Source organism: Solanum tuberosum, unplaced genomic scaffold (genome assembly GCF_000226075.1).
Source record: "Solanum tuberosum cultivar DM 1-3 516 R44 unplaced genomic scaffold, SolTub_3.0 scf00613, whole genome shotgun sequence".
NCBI classification, from domain to species: Eukaryota; Viridiplantae; Streptophyta; class Magnoliopsida; order Solanales; family Solanaceae; genus Solanum; species Solanum tuberosum.
The window spans coordinates 193,218-210,028 of NW_006239531.1; the positions used below are offsets into that span (position 1 = coordinate 193,218).

Genomic DNA, 16,811 nt, shown 5'->3' on the forward strand with positions numbered 1-16,811 from the left:
TTTAATTCATCCATTCACTCCATAATTAATAGGGATAAAATGTGAAAGTCACTATGTCAATCATTATTTTCTTAATAGGTGTACCAATTCAAAAGTAAATAAATAATTAACCGAAGAAATATTAAATATCTATTTTTAATAATGACTTCATATAATAAATAGTGTCTGATAAGTCAAAACTTTTCCCCCCTTTTACATGCAATCGCATGAAGAGGAAGATTAACCGAATATAATTTAATTAATTTCTCCATTTAATTACCATACGTCCCTACCTCCTTTGACCAATAAACTACTTCCTCCTATCCATTTTTATTTATCCGTTATATTTATTAAAAATGAATTCCTATTTTTTATTTATTTAATTTAAAAAATTAAGATATAATTTATCACCTAATTTTTAAATTATTCTTATTATTAATTATTCTTATTTTTCAATAAATTTTTTCAAATATTTAATTTATTATATTTAAATAGTAATATAATAAAATCAAGTCAAATATTAGACAAGTAAAAGTGAACAGAAGGAGTGGTCTCTTCATATAATTACTTCCTTAAGTCCATATTAAGTGAACGGTTGGAAAATTAAAAAAAATTATAGGCTATTCTTTTTTTATTCTTAAAGTAATCTTTTAGAAAAAATGGTGTAGTTAAGAACCTCATTAAAAGAATGGATAAATATGAAAAAAAACTAAAGACTATTTTCCACTATTACTTTTTTTAGATTATTCCTAAGTAATCTTTTAAAAAATATGGTATAGTTAAGAACCTCATTAAAAGAAATGATAAATATGTAACATTAAATTTATTTGTTTTTAACTATAAAAGAAAATTTCAATAAATCACTTTATATGAATTAAAGAAAGTAGTATATATGCCATAATTTGAATTTTAATATCATTTATTGGCATAAGACACAAATATGCCCTTTAACTTAGCTTCAACTCACATGTATGTTCTTCAACTTTGAGTGTGCATAAGTAGACACTTAAATTTGTATAAAGTTGAACAAATAGACACACACTTTCCATGTAGCATCTTACCTAACAATTTATGTCCTACGTGTATTGTGACACGTATGATGCATATGTATTTGTTCAATTTTATACAAATTTAAGTGCTTACTTATAAATATCCAAAATTGAAGTACATAAATTTGAAATTATCAAAGGGCACATTTATAGTGAAAAATTTTCTACTTAAACTTTTATCCTTGTATTCAAATATATAATCTTTATTAATATATTTTATAAGATTTTTGTTGGATTCTCGAAATTTGAACTATATGTAATATAAAGTGGAAAGAGGTAGTATACATTTCATCATCTTTGTTAGTTTACTTTCATACTTTTCTCTCTTTTCTTCCTCATTTTTTTGGTCTGAAATTTTATTTTTACTTAACAGCCATGATTAATGGCAAAGACATATATGATGTTCTTGCAGCAATTATACCTTTATATGTTGCTATGATATTAGCTTATGGTTCTGTTCGATGGTGGAAAATCTTCACCCCCGATCAGTGCTCTGGAATCAATCGATTCGTAGCGGTTTTCGCTGTTCCTCTGCTCGGTTTTCATTTCATATCTACTAATGATCCTTACTCAATGAATTACCATTTCATTGCTGCTGATTCCCTTCAAAAAGTTGTTATCCTTTTCGCGCTTTTCATCTGGCATGTTTTTAGCAAAAGAGGAAGTTTAGAATGGGTGATTACTCTGTTTTCACTATCGACTTTGCCTAATACATTAGTTATGGGTATTCCATTGCTTAAAGCAATGTACGGAGATTTCTCAGGGAATCTCATGGTTCAAATTGTTGTTATGCAAAGTGTGATTTGGTATACTCTCATGCTTTTTATGTTCGAATACAGAGGAGCAAAGTTACTAATCGGAGAGCAATTCCCTGAAACTGCAGCTTCGATTACTTCGTTTCGAGTTGAATCTGACGTAATTTCACTTAACGGACGTGAACCATTACAGGCTGATGCTGAAATTGGGGACGATGGAAAACTACATGTTATAGTTAGAAGATCCTCTGCTTCTTCGATTATTTCGTCTTATAATAAGGGGATATTGCAATCGAATAACATGACTCCAAGAGCTTCGAATTTAACTGGTGTTGAGATTTACTCAGTGCAATCGTCTCGAGAACCAACTCCAAGAGCGTCTAGTTTTAATCAGAGTGATTTTTACGCGATGTTTGCTAGTAAAACAGCTAGTCCGAAGCATGGGTATACGAATAGCTATGGTGGAGATGTGTTTTCTGTGCAGTCATCTAAAGGGCCAACACCGCGAACTTCTAATTTTGAAGAGGAGATGTCGAAGATTGGAAGCAATAAGAAGAACAGAGGAGGTAAAGTAGTAATAAAATGCATATTGAACTGTATGATCATCTCATCGTCTTCTGATTATAATATGTCTGGACAGGTAGGAGTATGAGCGGGGAGCTATACAACAGTGGTAGTAATGCTTCTACTAATGGATTGGTGTATCCGCCTCCAAATCCTATGTTTTCCGGACAAAGGAAAAAGGAAGTTGGAAGTGGAAGTGGAGTGCCAACGCCAGTGTCAGTGCCAGTGCCGGTGCCAATACCAGTACCAATGTCGAATAGTAATAACAATAGTAAAGAGCTTCATATGTTTGTTTGGAGTTCAAGTGCTTCTCCTACATCTGAAGGTAATCATAAACACGCGATTAACAGAGGTGATTCGAGTGAACTTGGAGTTCTTGATGCATCCAAAGCTGTTCTTCAACAAGAGATAGCAGCAGCAAGAGGTAATGAAACTTAAACTGTTTGACTCTCGAAAAAGGAAAAGTGTCGTATTAATTGAGAAGTAGTAAAGTCTTTTTTTTCTTTGTCATATCTTTTGTCTCTAGCGCATGCAAAAGATTGAAATAAGGTGTCCTTTTCACCTTTTTTGGCTTCTTGTTATAAGTTTCTTGTCCTTGTTTACTTTACTTTAGTTAACCTTCTTCAATCCAACCAAGTGCTTTTAGATTGATAAAAAAAATTCATTTGCATACAAACAAATTTTAGTACTCTATTTAGGGTAATCTATCTTATTTTTCAAGCTATTGAAGCTACTACCAACTAAATAACATCAGAGAGTCTCATTTTGAAAGTAAAACGCTCTCTGTTTGAATACGAGAGGTCTTGTTATACTCAGTTATTGTTATTGTTGTTAACTTGTGTTCGTTCGTGTGTTGACTTAATTGATATATAGAGAATGCAAGTTCGGTTAGTAAAGGAAACGTAGAAAAAGAAATAGAGATTGAGGATGGTTCGAAGAACATGGAAGATGGAGAAAAGAAATCACAAATGCCTCCGGCAAGTGTTATGACAAGGCTAATCCTTATAATGGTATGGAGGAAGTTGATAAGAAATCCAAACACCTATGCAAGTTTGATTGGACTCATTTGGTCCCTCGTCTCATTCAGGTATTTCAAAAATATATGTGAACTTTGATCTTGCTGGTGAGCGTTCACTTGCTGGATTAATGATGATGTCAATTTTTTTGCAGATGGAATATTCAAATGCCTTCGATTGTAAAAGGTTCGATCTCAATTCTATCAGATGCTGGTCTCGGAATGGCTATGTTTAGTCTAGGTATATACATTATCATTCATAAAATAAAGAATTAAGTAACTAACATATATATATATATATATATATAACACAATTATTATGTATATAGGTCTATTCATGGCTTTACAACCAAAGATCATAGCTTGTGGAAAATCTGTTGCTACATTTTCCATGGCAGTTAGGTTCTTAACAGGACCTGCTGTTATTGCTGCTACTTCGATTGCTATTGGTCTTCGCGGTGTATTACTACATGTTGCTATCGTTCAGGTATATATATACATTAACAATAATAAAGTCATAAGTTTAACTTATATATACTGACGTTAATTGACTTATATATAACTTGTAGGCTGCTCTGCCCCAAGGCATTGTTCCGTTTGTGTTTGCAAAAGAATACAATCTCCACCCTGATATACTAAGTACCGCGTAAGTACTTTCGTCTATCTTTAATTTGAATTTAAATTCTGAATCTGTTTCTGCTTCTGCTTCGGTGCGTTGATTATTTAAATTGTTTTTATTTGACAGGGTTATATTTGGAATGCTAGTTGCGTTACCAATTACAATATTATATTATGTGCTTCTTGGTGTGTAGACGTAGGCATGGGGAACAGAGACAGATAAGTTCAATGGATTCAACAATATGGAAACTACTATATGCTCCTCTAGCATGTGACTACTTAATTATATTATTATACAAAAAAATGTATTAATTTATTTTCATTTTTTTTCTTTAATTTTGTAGTTTTTAAAAAATTTATAGTTAGTTAGCTAGGAAGAACTTGTCATCAATAGTACTAGAATTATTAATTCATGTTGAATTATTACTTTTATTTACTAAGTAATATTAAAGTTGTAGCTAGTTCAGATCTAAACATTTGACATATTGTTTGAGTCCAATTGTAGCGGTGAATGCAAGTACTTTCGATTTATAGTTTGCAGGATTCTAGAATAGGAATAGACTTTTCTTTAGAATAAGACTCTTTGTTTACTTCTTTCGGTCAACTCAGCGGATGAATGACCTTATTCAATATTTCTTTCTCTTAACGGCTAATAATTCCTCTAAAGTCATTGCTATTACGCTTAACACAATTACTTCTTTACCTTAGGCCTCAATTAGCAATCATAAGACCAACATATCTTTATCTCGAAATAAGTAGATGTGAAATCTGTAACTTGAATTAGCAGTCGGACTGTGAACTATTATCAATCATTAGGCTTCTGAATATAATGAATTTGAAAAAGTGAAAGTCACTTGACTCTAACGAGACCTCTGAATATAATGAATTTGAAAGAGTGAAAGTCACTTGACTCTAACGAGAAGGGTGACTTATTGACTCTTCTACTTTTAGTACCGTTTAAGTATGAAAATAGTTCATTATTTTATAATAAAATAGAAGTCAAACGAGGTAGATTTGATCCTTTTTCATTTTTGCAGAAAATTAATATTTATTTTATTTCGATGATGTTACGTTGGCAAAATTTGACTATTTGATGAGTTTTTTTTCAAATATTGTACATGCACGTGAAAGATTAAATTGAATAAAATCATAGTGGGAAAAAGAGAAAATTTAGCTTCAGTGCATTGTTCCAAGATTTACTATTCTCATTTTTAAAATTTTGAAATATGTGAATACGGCCTTTAGTAGGAAACTGGCAATTGAACACTTTTGAATGTTTACTCAATACTTCCTTCGTTTCTATTTGTGTCGTATTTATTAAAAATAAATAATTCTTAATATTTGTCATAAAAACCAATGCATAAACGATACTATTTTTCTTAAAGTTATTAGTCCTGAAAGTATGAATTTGGCCAACATAGGAAAACTAAATGATTGATTCATGTTTATAAATTAATTTATGTTTGATTGAAAATTTGACTTTAAGAAAACACTAAATAAGGGTAAAATAACAAAACTTAGTACATAGTTTCTTAAGAGACGTGAAATCTAAAATGGTGACATATAAATAGAAACGGATGAAGTATATTTGTAATTACAAGTTGTTTTCTAGTTCCATTAATTTTACTCCCTTGTATTCCCTTCGTTCCTATTTAGTTGTCATCATTTTAGAATTCATGTTCCTTAATAAACTATGTAAGTTTATTAGTTTACCCTTATTTAATGTTTTCTTAAAGTGAAGTTTTCAATCAATGAACATTAATTAATTAATTTGATCAATGAATATGAATAATTTACTTAATTTTTCTATGTTAGTCAAATGCATATTTTGAAGGCTAATAACTCTTAATGGTAAAATAAGAAGAATAGCGTCATTTATATATTGATTTTATACAATGACAAGTATTAAATAACATTTATTTTTAATAAAAGACGACACGTAAATAAGAACGGAGGGAGTACTATTTACCTCAGTCAATCACCAAAGTTTGTACGTATCCATGGCACAAAATTCATTGCAGTAAAAAATAATTTTGTCTGAACCTCAAAATCTTAAAAGTATCGTATAAATTGAGGCGAAGAGAATATTTTTTTAATTATGAGTTGTGTAGAAGCAATATAATGCATGTGATAATGTTCCTCTAAGCCTGAACATAATGGATCTTACCAGCTCTACAAGTTTACAACATCACATGACCCAATTTTGATTTGTAGATAAATTATTACTTATCATATCTTGTTAATTAAAGTACACATACTTTGGAGCCATTAGAAAGAAAAGGATGCATTCTCTAACTTATCATCCATCTAGATCTATTTAAAAATGTGTAGAATTAATTTATTTTTACACTGTTGTTTTAATTTAGCTGTTTCTAGCAAGTTATTTTTACATTATCCAAGTTATGATATATACCAAGCTTATATGAAAAATTAATTATGAGTTTTATACATATTAAATTGGGCTTGAGTTAAGCTGGACAACAAGGTGTCACGGTCTTAGACTTTTATTAAACATATTGTGCGGTACTTGACTATTCGTTCACGAACTTTATAAAAAATTCATGAGTAAACTGTCAAGTGTCGTATAGAGAGCTTAGTTAGAGTCTAAGTCCGTGACAAAAGGCTCCATCGGAAAGTCAGGTTGAAAGAAAAGGATGAATAACCGTTACGTTTGACTCCATATATATTTTCCATTTTCCGTACAACAATTTCCAAAAGATTTAGCGTGGGAAATTGTATTATTGGCATATTGATTACTCCATCGCTTCATTTTTATTTTTCACTACTATCATTTCTAAGAATATATTTTCACAAAAAAATAATTACTTATTGTTTCTTAATAGATGTGCAAAATTTAAAATAACAAGTAAAAGTAGGGCTGCTTAAAATCGAACTAATATCGATAATCAAAATTAAAAAAAAGTTATTAATTTATCGGTAATGGGTCATTGGTTTAATAGTTGATTTTTATATTATCGGATTATCGATTTTTAAAGGTTTGAAATTTTTTCTGAACGGATTACCTTATAACCCAATAGTAAATTAATATATTATATTTATATACATTCGGTATATAAAGTCCTTCACTTAAGATTTCGTTTCATGTTTTTAATTAGTTAAGTACAAACATTTGACCGTTGGAGATTGATATGACAACATATGTATGTGCTTAATTGTGTTTTTGCCCTAGTTGGCAATCATATGGATATTATTTTTAATTTTCCACCTGGTGTCTGAAGTCCACAATGGAGCCCGACTAAATCCAAATTGCGCACAACAAGCATATGGATATGATAGACAAAAGAAGTGAAATTTCACACTTTGACACAAATAACAAAAATATCTCAGAAAATAAGGATAGACATTTCATTGAGAGAGAATTGACTCCATAAATCATATACATATAAAATACATAGCAGTGAAGAATGCTTAATAGTGACTTGTAGTCCTTTCTTCTGTTTCTTTTTTGGTCTCCTCATTCTAGCTAGCTGTTCAAGAAGACGAATCCAATCGTCCCCTTGACAAACATTGCGTATAGCAAAAGTCATTGTACTTGAATATACAACGTAACTTTATAAAACGCTCATGTTAGCTATCATTTGTTACCAAATACAGGGGGGCGATAAGCTTTACGTGGTTAGTGAATTGCTCCTCCATTCACAAAACTTAATCTGTTGGTCCAGAGTTTCACTACACAGATTCATCAGCATGACTTCCATCTGCATTTTCTTTGCCTAGCTTTGATTTCGATGGAGATTGTTTAGAGGACGAGGGCTGCAAGTTAAGGTAAGTGTAGAGAGACATACCAACAAGAGCCGTAATGGCTCCTAGTATGCTAATTGGACCCGGATTTGAACCAAAGATAAGAAAACCTCCGAGTAGAATGACACACGTTTTAAATTGTCCAAGTACCACATGAGTTGTTGCAGATGTTGCCCTAAATAGACGAAAACATAATTAGAAGCATATATAATAACAAACTTTTCAATTTCCAAATGATGTACTAAGCAATGCATACCCAAGTGCGAGAGCACCTGACCACTGAAGCAAGAAACCAAGAACAGCTGAGGCACCAATGATTGTCGAGTTGTAAAAGTCCCACTTAAATGAAAGGACACCGGGAGGATCAAGATATGGCATCAACATCACCAGAAAGAATAATGTAATCGGTGTGGTTTTCCACATTAGCCTGTCACCAGAAATGAAAATTTGAGGTACGAAAATACAATGAAGTGATTAAAAATTAAAAGAAGGAAATTCGTTTTGGAGCATACGCCAGAGCAGTCCAATTCTCCTGCTGCTGGAGATTGGACCATAGTATTTTATTAACTGCACTTGGTACTATCCATGCTACTGCAATGCAAGCACCGAAGAAATGAAACTGCAAATCTGTCACCGTAGCAACAGCAACACCTACTGATACAACAGTGAGTGCAAGCACCTGAAACATAAGGCTACAGATCAATATTCTTATCAAGGGAGATGCAGACGGACCAAACGGAAATCATTGCGTTGAATAAACTAACCATAGTAATTGGTTATCATAGAAGGCATACTCCACATACTCAAAAAAAAAGTAGGAATTTTTTCCAAGAATACTAACGGCATATGGAAACGAAAAACAATGCGTAAAGAAACTAAACCTAGCTCTCCACTAGGCTACAAGCATACACTGTATATTAGCAGTAAGAAGCAGTTACCTTTAAGAAAGAAATTTTCTTCCGAAAGAGAACAAATTCAGCTAAAACGATAGCTGGTGTTACTGCAATCTTTGCCATCTGGTAAAATCCTACACTGGAAATATATCGTGCTTGTTAACTATCAAGAAAGAAGACCTGTTAAGATTTTAGAGGAGAATAGATTACCATAAGTCTCACCTATTATACTTCAAACTCACATTTGCAAGCCCAGTCGAAAGTGACATAACTATACCAAGAGACAACAACGATGAATATTTTGTCGATTTTGATGGCGTAGACAAGGAAAGGATGGAGAGAGCATTAAGAATTGCCATTATCAACCAGCTACAGACATAATGTAGGAAAGAGAGGAAAATTGGATAGTTAAATCCGACTGTAACAAGAACCTGGAAGAGAGAAGAGGAAAGCAAATGTTACGATCTCTAAAAGGTGTAATATCTACTTTCAGTTAGATTAAGGTTAAGTAGACTGACCAATTTGTTCATCAAGATGATACTAACAGAAACAAAAAAATTGAATGTCAAAGCAACCGTAGGCCCCCATAAGGTAGTTTGTTGACGTTTCCCACCTCCAAATTCTCGTAATTTGCTAAACAAAGACGCCCGTACCTCCTCCAATGCTCTTCCTGCATCAAGAAAAGGAACATAGAAAATCTTTTCTTCTGTAGGAATCAAATTGACCGTTGAACAATAGACTACTAGACCATGAATATCAAACATCTTGTAGAAAGAGCTTATGTATTTCATAAAGTTTAGCCTTTTAAGTGCAGAGGAAAACCATTCATAAGTATTAGAACAGTTAGCTCAATCGAAGAATTTGTGAATACAATAACTTGACAGGAGCAAAGGTGAAGTTATGGAATATAGTCATTGTTCCATTTAAGTAAAAACTCAGGGCAAACAGGGAGAATACATATGTTTTCATTTCGGTCAATTGCAAACATATATCACAATTGGTTGCTAACATATGGAGTATTTTTTTCTTTTGATGACCGTGGTGTCCGGGACAGCTTTCCCACACCTCGACTAATTCTACGGGATACGTGTCACCTCAAACCATCAACAGATACCAGGTAACTCTGTCCTAAACTAATTCCACGAGATATGTGTCACCTCCCAGGTAACTCTATCCTAGACTAATTCTAGGGGATACTGCCACCTCCCACCAGCAACAAGCAACATATACCAGGTAACTCTGTGCTAGACTAATTCCAATGTGCCACCTCTCAGGTGGCTATGTCCTACACTAATTCCAGGAGATACGTGTCATCTCCCACCAGTAACAAATACCAGGTAACTCTATCTTAGACTAATTCTACGAGATATGTGCCACCTCCCAGGTAACTCTGTCCTAGACTAATTCCACGAAATACGTGCCACCTCCCAGATAACTCTATCCACCAGGTTAGGATAGATGAAAAAACCCACCTAGTGTTATTGTCTCTCCACTGAGTTTTGAACCGAGACCTCAGGATTCCAAACCACTTCATTGTCACCACACCATTGGAGCGCTAACATATGAATACAGATTTCTCCTCCCAATTCTTCAAATTTCTAGATTAGTTAGTTGGTGATGAATTCCATACAACAACAAAAAGATCAACAGAAATGACAAGACAATGAACACCAAGAATCCACAGAAATATCCAATTACCCAATAACAACCAAATCCCTCAATGACATAATGTACAAAGATTACACCTTTACACATTTTAGCAAAACCCCACAAGGAAAAAAGGGGAAAAAACTAAATCTTGAAGTAATTAAGTACCTTTTTCACCAGCATCACTGTCCTTCCTCTTGAGTAATTTCCTCACATCTTTTCTCATCAAAAAACCCATCATCTTTCTCTCTATCTAACTAATTTCTGTATCAGCTAGCTACCATTCACTCAAAATAAATGAAAGAAAATGACAATCTCAGAGATTAGTGAGTAATCAGTATTGATTTTTTTTAAGGAAAGAGGGTTTTGTGACTTTGTCGGGCTAAGCGGAGTGATTTGAGTTAAAAGGCTTTGGTACAAGTGACAAAGCGTATAGTATTGTCGGAGAAAATCACGGGCATGCACCGACAGTTGAACACCATTAATTGGAATTTCGAAGTAATAATAAAAGATAGAGCCGTTTAGATTTGAAGTTAATCATTATTATTACCCTCTCCGTTTCAAGTTAGTTTGATTCGATATAAAGTTAAGATTATTGAAATTTGTGATCTAAAATAAATTATAAATATTTATGTGGCTATAAATCATTTTATTAAGGGGTAAAATGGATATTAAAATTAAATTGTTACTTAATATAAAAATATGTCCTTTTTCAAATGGATAAAAAAGAAAAATAAGTTATAAATTGAACGGAAGGAGTATTAGTTAATGGGTCCCCACTCCATTGTGATTAAGAGATTAGGTCAAGTAGATCATTATTTGTTTGTAGGACCACATTTAAATAGTTCCAAATGAGGATTTAAGTTGAAATTAGTCAATACTATACTATTTGATTGTCTTTTTTTTTGTTTGCTTTTTCCACCTAAAAAAATAAGATGAGTTAAGTATCGATAACAACTCTAAATTTGATGTAAATTATTAATTTCATTTTGAAGTATTGATAGCCTTAAAACACCCCTCTAATTGACTAACTCAACTTAAATAAACATACGATTTGCCACATGACATAACAAGTGGTTTCAAAATCTTGTAGGAATGAGGAACAAGTATTGAAAACACCCCTAAATTTGACGAGAATTTAGGGTGCAAAATTAGGGGTGTATTTAAATTCATTTAGTAAAGTAGATGAATGTTCTTAAGACTGTCAATAGTTTGAAGATGAAACTAATAATTTACGCCAAGTTTAAAAGTGTTTTCGAATACTTCTCTACAAAAAAAGAAATAATATAACATTGCTAATTAATGAAGCAACACAAGGTTTGGTATTACAAAACTTGAAGTGAGTTATCCCAGAAATAAGAACATACTGTCTATTTTTAGTACAAAAAAACTGAAGTGATGCAACTTCATTAAAAAATGATTTAACTATATTCATCTCATTTTACAATGTTACAAGACACTGTTACATTTGCTGCACAACAGCCTCAGGCCTCAGCTCATTGTTGCAACACCAAAGTGGCATAGATTAGCTCATTCCATGCATCGGGGACTCCCGGTAGACACCAATGGCTACAATCTTGCTTACCCTTTTTACCAACCTTACCATACACAGACGGGTGGCCATCCTTGCGGAAATTTGTTGACTGTGTTACGTTTAAAAGGACTACTGGAAACTGCATTTCCTTAATCACCTCCTCCACAATCTTCATTTTTAAAGGATAGTTTCCAAGGATAGCACCTTTCGAAACAGGTTCACTCTCTTTATTACAACTTCCACCTGAATCCCAATCTCCGCCTCTGTTTAGGTACAAGTAAATGTTACACAAATTTGTACATCATACATGATGCAACCAAATGGAAATGCTATTTAAGGTCGATCTTGATGAGTTAATGAGGCGAGTTTTTACTTGGACAAACCTTAGCATTTGGTTTCAAAAGATTCTATTGTGGAAGCAACAGTAAGTACCTATAATGAGCTGAAGAGTACCCACGATATATAATCAACTTTTCACGGTTCATGTTTTCGTCAATCCACTTAGCCCAGGTCTTCAATGCTCTCCTATAAGCTTCAACGGCATCAAATTTAGGGTATACTTGGTCACCTTCTTTATAATAATTTTTCCTGCACCAACAAAAACCTCGTCTTAGATGCCCCTGCAGCTCCGTTTAGTCAAACTAGAAAAAACACAAGGACTGAGAATATACAGTAGAAAATAAGAAAAGATATTGTGCCAAAGAGACCGGTTCGTTTATAAGGATATCAGCCTTGAAGTAAGCTATAATGCTCTCAGATCACTATAGAACGATAAGTCAAATGATCCTTCAGCTCAGATAAGAGAACCTCAGATAGCATATATGTTGCATCTCAGAAAAGAACCTCAAATGATATGTTGCATATATCGTAAGAAGAATAAAATATACCCCCTGGCAGTCTTTCCATGAGTCCACCAATGCCCTGTATTGAAGATAAGAATGTCAGCTCCCTTCCAACGCTTAGATGTTTTGTCTATGCGATCTATAGATAGAGTTGGATTTGAGCTTCCTTGAGGATTGATACGTACTCCTTCTCTAGCAAGGAAGTGTGAGCGCACGAATTCAACTGTGCAGTTATAATCCTGCGAAACCATAATATTTTAGTCCTCACTGCTCTCTTTTCTAAGAAGCTTTCGCAACATTTCATCATTGATATAAATGGTGTCAATTTAGCTAGAATGAAATCTTAATAAATGCATACGCAAAATCACCTCAAATTTGAAAACATAATAGCCTCTTCCTTTTGTTATCTTATACCCATGGATCTCGTACATTTTACTCTTATTAGCGAGGCCTTCACGAAGAAGGCAAAGGAGAGATTCGAACTGGTTCCGGTTCATTGAGTCCCCAACCAGCATCAGCCTCTTTCCTTTCAATCTCTTCAAAAAATCTGATGGACTAAACCTACAAAAAAATATAACTGGTTTAAGGATACTATAAGTAGTCCCCAGAATCAACAAATGACTGGCTATTTATCAACGAGATGAAAAAGTTTTATCATCATATGAATCAGTTGAAATCTAGAGCACACCATTTGACACACAACTTTTACTAAGTCGAACTCCACCCTTAGTATTTTTAACTATAACGTGAAGTATTTTACTAAGTTGAAATCGTGATATGATATCACATGGCCAAACGCCTACTTAGTCTAACAACATGAAGAGAAGAAGATTATTACACAAACAGGATTATAGCCTTGGCAACACAAAACAAAAACAAGAGTACATCCTTGGGAAATAGTCAACCAAATCTTTAGTGTAGATACTAATCAATACTTGCCAATTTTCTCTAATAGTCAAAACCTATAACAATTACTAACTCCTTATCTTAACAGTTAATCTATTTATAGTAGCAGGTTTTTTCTGTACTAACAACAACATACCCAGTGAAATCCCACTAAGTGGGATTTGCGGAGGGTAGAGTGTACGCAGACCTTACCACTACTTCATGGAGGTAAAGAGGTTGTTTCCGAAAGACCCTCGGCCCGAGTGCATCAACCCAAGTAAAAAAGAAGACAATGAAGAAAGAATAGCAGTTAATAAGGAAAGCAGTGGAACGTCTACAAGAGAGAAACAAAAATAGCAAAATAATTGACATACAATAATATACATGTGGCAAGAACTACAAGGATATGACTAGTACTACACCAGGCACTAACAAGCCTAAACCTTCGCAAGGCAAGACAATACTCTACCCCTACTAACCTTCTACCCTACTACGCGACCTCCACTCCGTCCTATCTAAAGTCATGTCCTCGGTAATTTAAAAAAAGAAATCAATTTATAGTGGTACACATTTGCATTTATTATCTTCCAATTGAACAGACATTACAAATTATTGTGGAATTTACCCAAGTGATCTTTCGTTCCTGAGACCTCCTTCCATTTGCATTATCCTCTACATATCAGACACACTTCCAGTAGTCGGTTCCAATACGATTTCAACTAGAATGGTAAAAAGACAGGCTATTCATGAGTTTCTTATCATAACGGCACAATCAGAACTTGCAAACTTGGACTACAAAACCATCTCAGTCTTCAAAGTTAAAAATCTTCCTTTAACCACAGACCTTAACCATCTCTTTCTTTCAAGAATCGCAAATCGTTCATTGACAAACAACCTCATAATAAGACAAAATATAATCTTTATGGAAACCAGAAACTTTTGTCCAGCTAAGGAAGAAGAATTCATTTTGTTTAAATGATTACATTGCACTTCACTCTCCATTAAAACTGTTTACCTTACTCGAACACAGAGCTACCATCGAAAACACCGAAATATATAATCACAATCACAATGTAGGAAATCATTATTGGTTACTAATTGTTGTTTGAATGTCCAACTCATGTAGTTGATAGAAGTTGACAGCTCAACAAAGGACATATAACTACAAAATAACTTCAAAGATACATCATTTACAAAGAAGAATGAGTAATTTAAGTTACCTTGGAAGATGACATCCATGTGGCTTCCATGTCCATTTAAGATATTGTGAGTCTGGCCTACCATTAGTCTGACAATCAAAAGCCTCATCCACATAAGGGCAAGACCCTGGTTTATAAATTGGATGATTCTCATCTTTCACCCAACTTCCCTTAAAAAGATCACAACTTTCTCCAATGGGTCTTGACTTTTTCTCAACTAAACTAGATTTGGGTGTTTCTGATGTTACATCAAGATCAGATTTTGACTTCTCACTAGAACTAGAACTAGTCTCAGGTGAAATAGGTTTAACCAAATTATCATCAAAATCAGTTTTTGCCAAAATGGGTATCTCTGTATTAACCTCTAGTCCTTGAAACCTTGATGTCTCATTAGAACTAGAGATGGTCTCTGATTCAACCAAACTACCATCAAAATCAGATTTTGGCAAAATGGGTATCTCTGTATTAGCCTCAAGTCCTTTAAATCTTGATGTCTCACTAGAACTAGAAATGGTCTCTGATTCAACCAAACTACCATCAAAATCAGATTTTGGCAAAATGGGTATCTCTGTAGAAGTCTTTGGTGAAATGGGGTTAACCAAACTATCATCAAGATCAGATTTTGGTGAAATGGGGGTCTGATTTTGCAAGAATATAGGGGTTTGAGAAAGGGTATCTCTGTAAACAGAGAGTATTTGAGTAGGTTGAACAATTTTTCTGCTGAAAAAGAAGAGAGTTGAAATAAAGAAGAAAAGGACAAAGAATATACAAGTATAACGCGCCATATGAAGAAGAAGAAGAAGGCATTATGACTGATTTTGTAGCCATGTATAAGGCCGACAAACATGAATTCCTATAACCTCTCAACATAAACCATTTTTTTTTGGTAAATAATAGTAATAATGAGTCAACTTACCATATTTAAATTCAGAATTATAGTAATTCTTTATCTACCAATCTAATTTTCCACAACCCTTTCTATTCTCAAATCAAATTACTCAGGTAGGATATCTACTAACTTTGTTCGGATGTATTGTATTACTAGATAATTTAAGGCCCGTGATACGGGCCCAATATAACTTCACATATTTTGTTGAAAAAATTACATAAATTCACAATTTAAGATATCATAATCCCCTCTCGGATATATTCTTATTCCCTTTCGGATACATAGATTTCCCCTCTTGGATACATCCCTCCCATAAAGTAATATATATCATTAGTAATGTATCAGACAATCAAGGAATGTATTCGAGAGCAACGAAAAATTCGAGATTTTTGTAATTGAGGAAACTTTTGGGATAGGATGTAATTAGCCTCTTAAAATATGAGATTTCTATACTTTATACTATTTTTTTTTTACAGTAAACAACTTCAATATATTACTTAATAATCTTTTTCAAATGTTCATACGACATAAATGCGTCGTTTACACCCAAATTGAGAAAGTTGAATTCCAAAAAATTCTATGTAGCAAGAAAATAGAGAATTGCGTTAGATTATGAGTTAAAAAAATTTGCATTTGAGGAATATATAAAATGTTGATATGAAAAAGTTTATCGATCTTCATATATTTTCGCAAGTGGTATCTATTTTCTAAAATGTTATCATCTTCTTTTTGTAATATTTGCACCATAAGCTTTGCATCTGATAAAATACTAATCATTGATCAACCAATTCGTAAAGATCAATTCAAAGCCTTTCAAATCTCTACTGCTTCAACTTAAGTATAATGTGTTTGTAGTTTGCTTTTTCAGTGAATTTTGTGATACATTTCATTATTGTTTTCGATAATAGAAATACTTCTATTTATTTTGGTTTTAATATTGAAAGTATTTATTAAAAAATGATTTCTAACTTCCACAACAATAAAAACAATCATGAAATCAAATTTATTTCTATATACAATAACAATTGTCATAAGTTATATTCTAAATATTGAAAGTATTTATTAAAATATTGATTTCTAACTCCACAAAAATAAAAACAATCATGAAAGCAATTTTATTTCTATATACGATAACAATTGACATAATGTTATATTCTAAATTACATTAATAATTTTTTTT

At 32.9% G+C, this 16,811-nt stretch overlaps 3 protein-coding genes across 4 annotated transcripts; 1 reads left to right on the plus strand and 2 right to left on the minus strand.

Annotated features, from left to right (window-relative positions):
- The first annotated feature begins 1,337 nt into the window (after positions 1 to 1,337).
- Positions 1,338 to 4,371, plus strand: LOC102583064 (auxin efflux carrier component 2). The gene is made up of 7 exons (XM_015304779.1): positions 1,338 to 2,349; positions 2,424 to 2,771; positions 3,221 to 3,434; positions 3,518 to 3,603; positions 3,692 to 3,849; positions 3,932 to 4,008; positions 4,108 to 4,371. The coding sequence occupies exons 1-7, from the start codon at positions 1,404 to 1,406 to the stop codon at positions 4,172 to 4,174; spliced, it is 1,896 nt and encodes a 631-aa protein (XP_015160265.1). The 5' UTR covers positions 1,338 to 1,403; the 3' UTR covers positions 4,175 to 4,371.
- A 2,951-nt stretch (positions 4,372 to 7,322) lies between these two features.
- Positions 7,323 to 10,763, minus strand: LOC102583389 (uncharacterized membrane protein At1g06890-like). 2 transcript variants are annotated; one of them, XM_006366134.2, is made up of 7 exons: positions 10,451 to 10,763; positions 9,154 to 9,305; positions 8,858 to 9,066; positions 8,681 to 8,774; positions 8,255 to 8,421; positions 7,999 to 8,169; positions 7,323 to 7,917 (listed from the first exon to the last, which is right to left on the minus strand). In XM_006366134.2, the coding sequence occupies exons 1-7, from the start codon at positions 10,521 to 10,523 to the stop codon at positions 7,671 to 7,673; spliced, it is 1,113 nt and encodes a 370-aa protein (XP_006366196.1). In that variant the 5' UTR covers positions 10,524 to 10,763; the 3' UTR covers positions 7,323 to 7,670. The 2 variants fall into 2 exon arrangements, with proteins under 2 accessions (XP_006366196.1, XP_006366197.1); XM_006366135.2 differs by having other exon boundaries at positions 7,716 to 7,917; positions 8,015 to 8,169.
- An 822-nt stretch (positions 10,764 to 11,585) lies between these two features.
- LOC102583948 (protein trichome birefringence-like 5) lies at positions 11,586 to 15,720 on the minus strand. Its single transcript, XM_006366136.2, has 5 exons — positions 14,764 to 15,720; positions 13,027 to 13,219; positions 12,704 to 12,897; positions 12,249 to 12,404; positions 11,586 to 12,079 (listed from the first exon to the last, which is right to left on the minus strand). The coding sequence occupies exons 1-5, from the start codon at positions 15,525 to 15,527 to the stop codon at positions 11,779 to 11,781; spliced, it is 1,608 nt and encodes a 535-aa protein (XP_006366198.1). The 5' UTR covers positions 15,528 to 15,720; the 3' UTR covers positions 11,586 to 11,778.
- Positions 15,721 to 16,811: the final 1,091 nt, after the last annotated feature.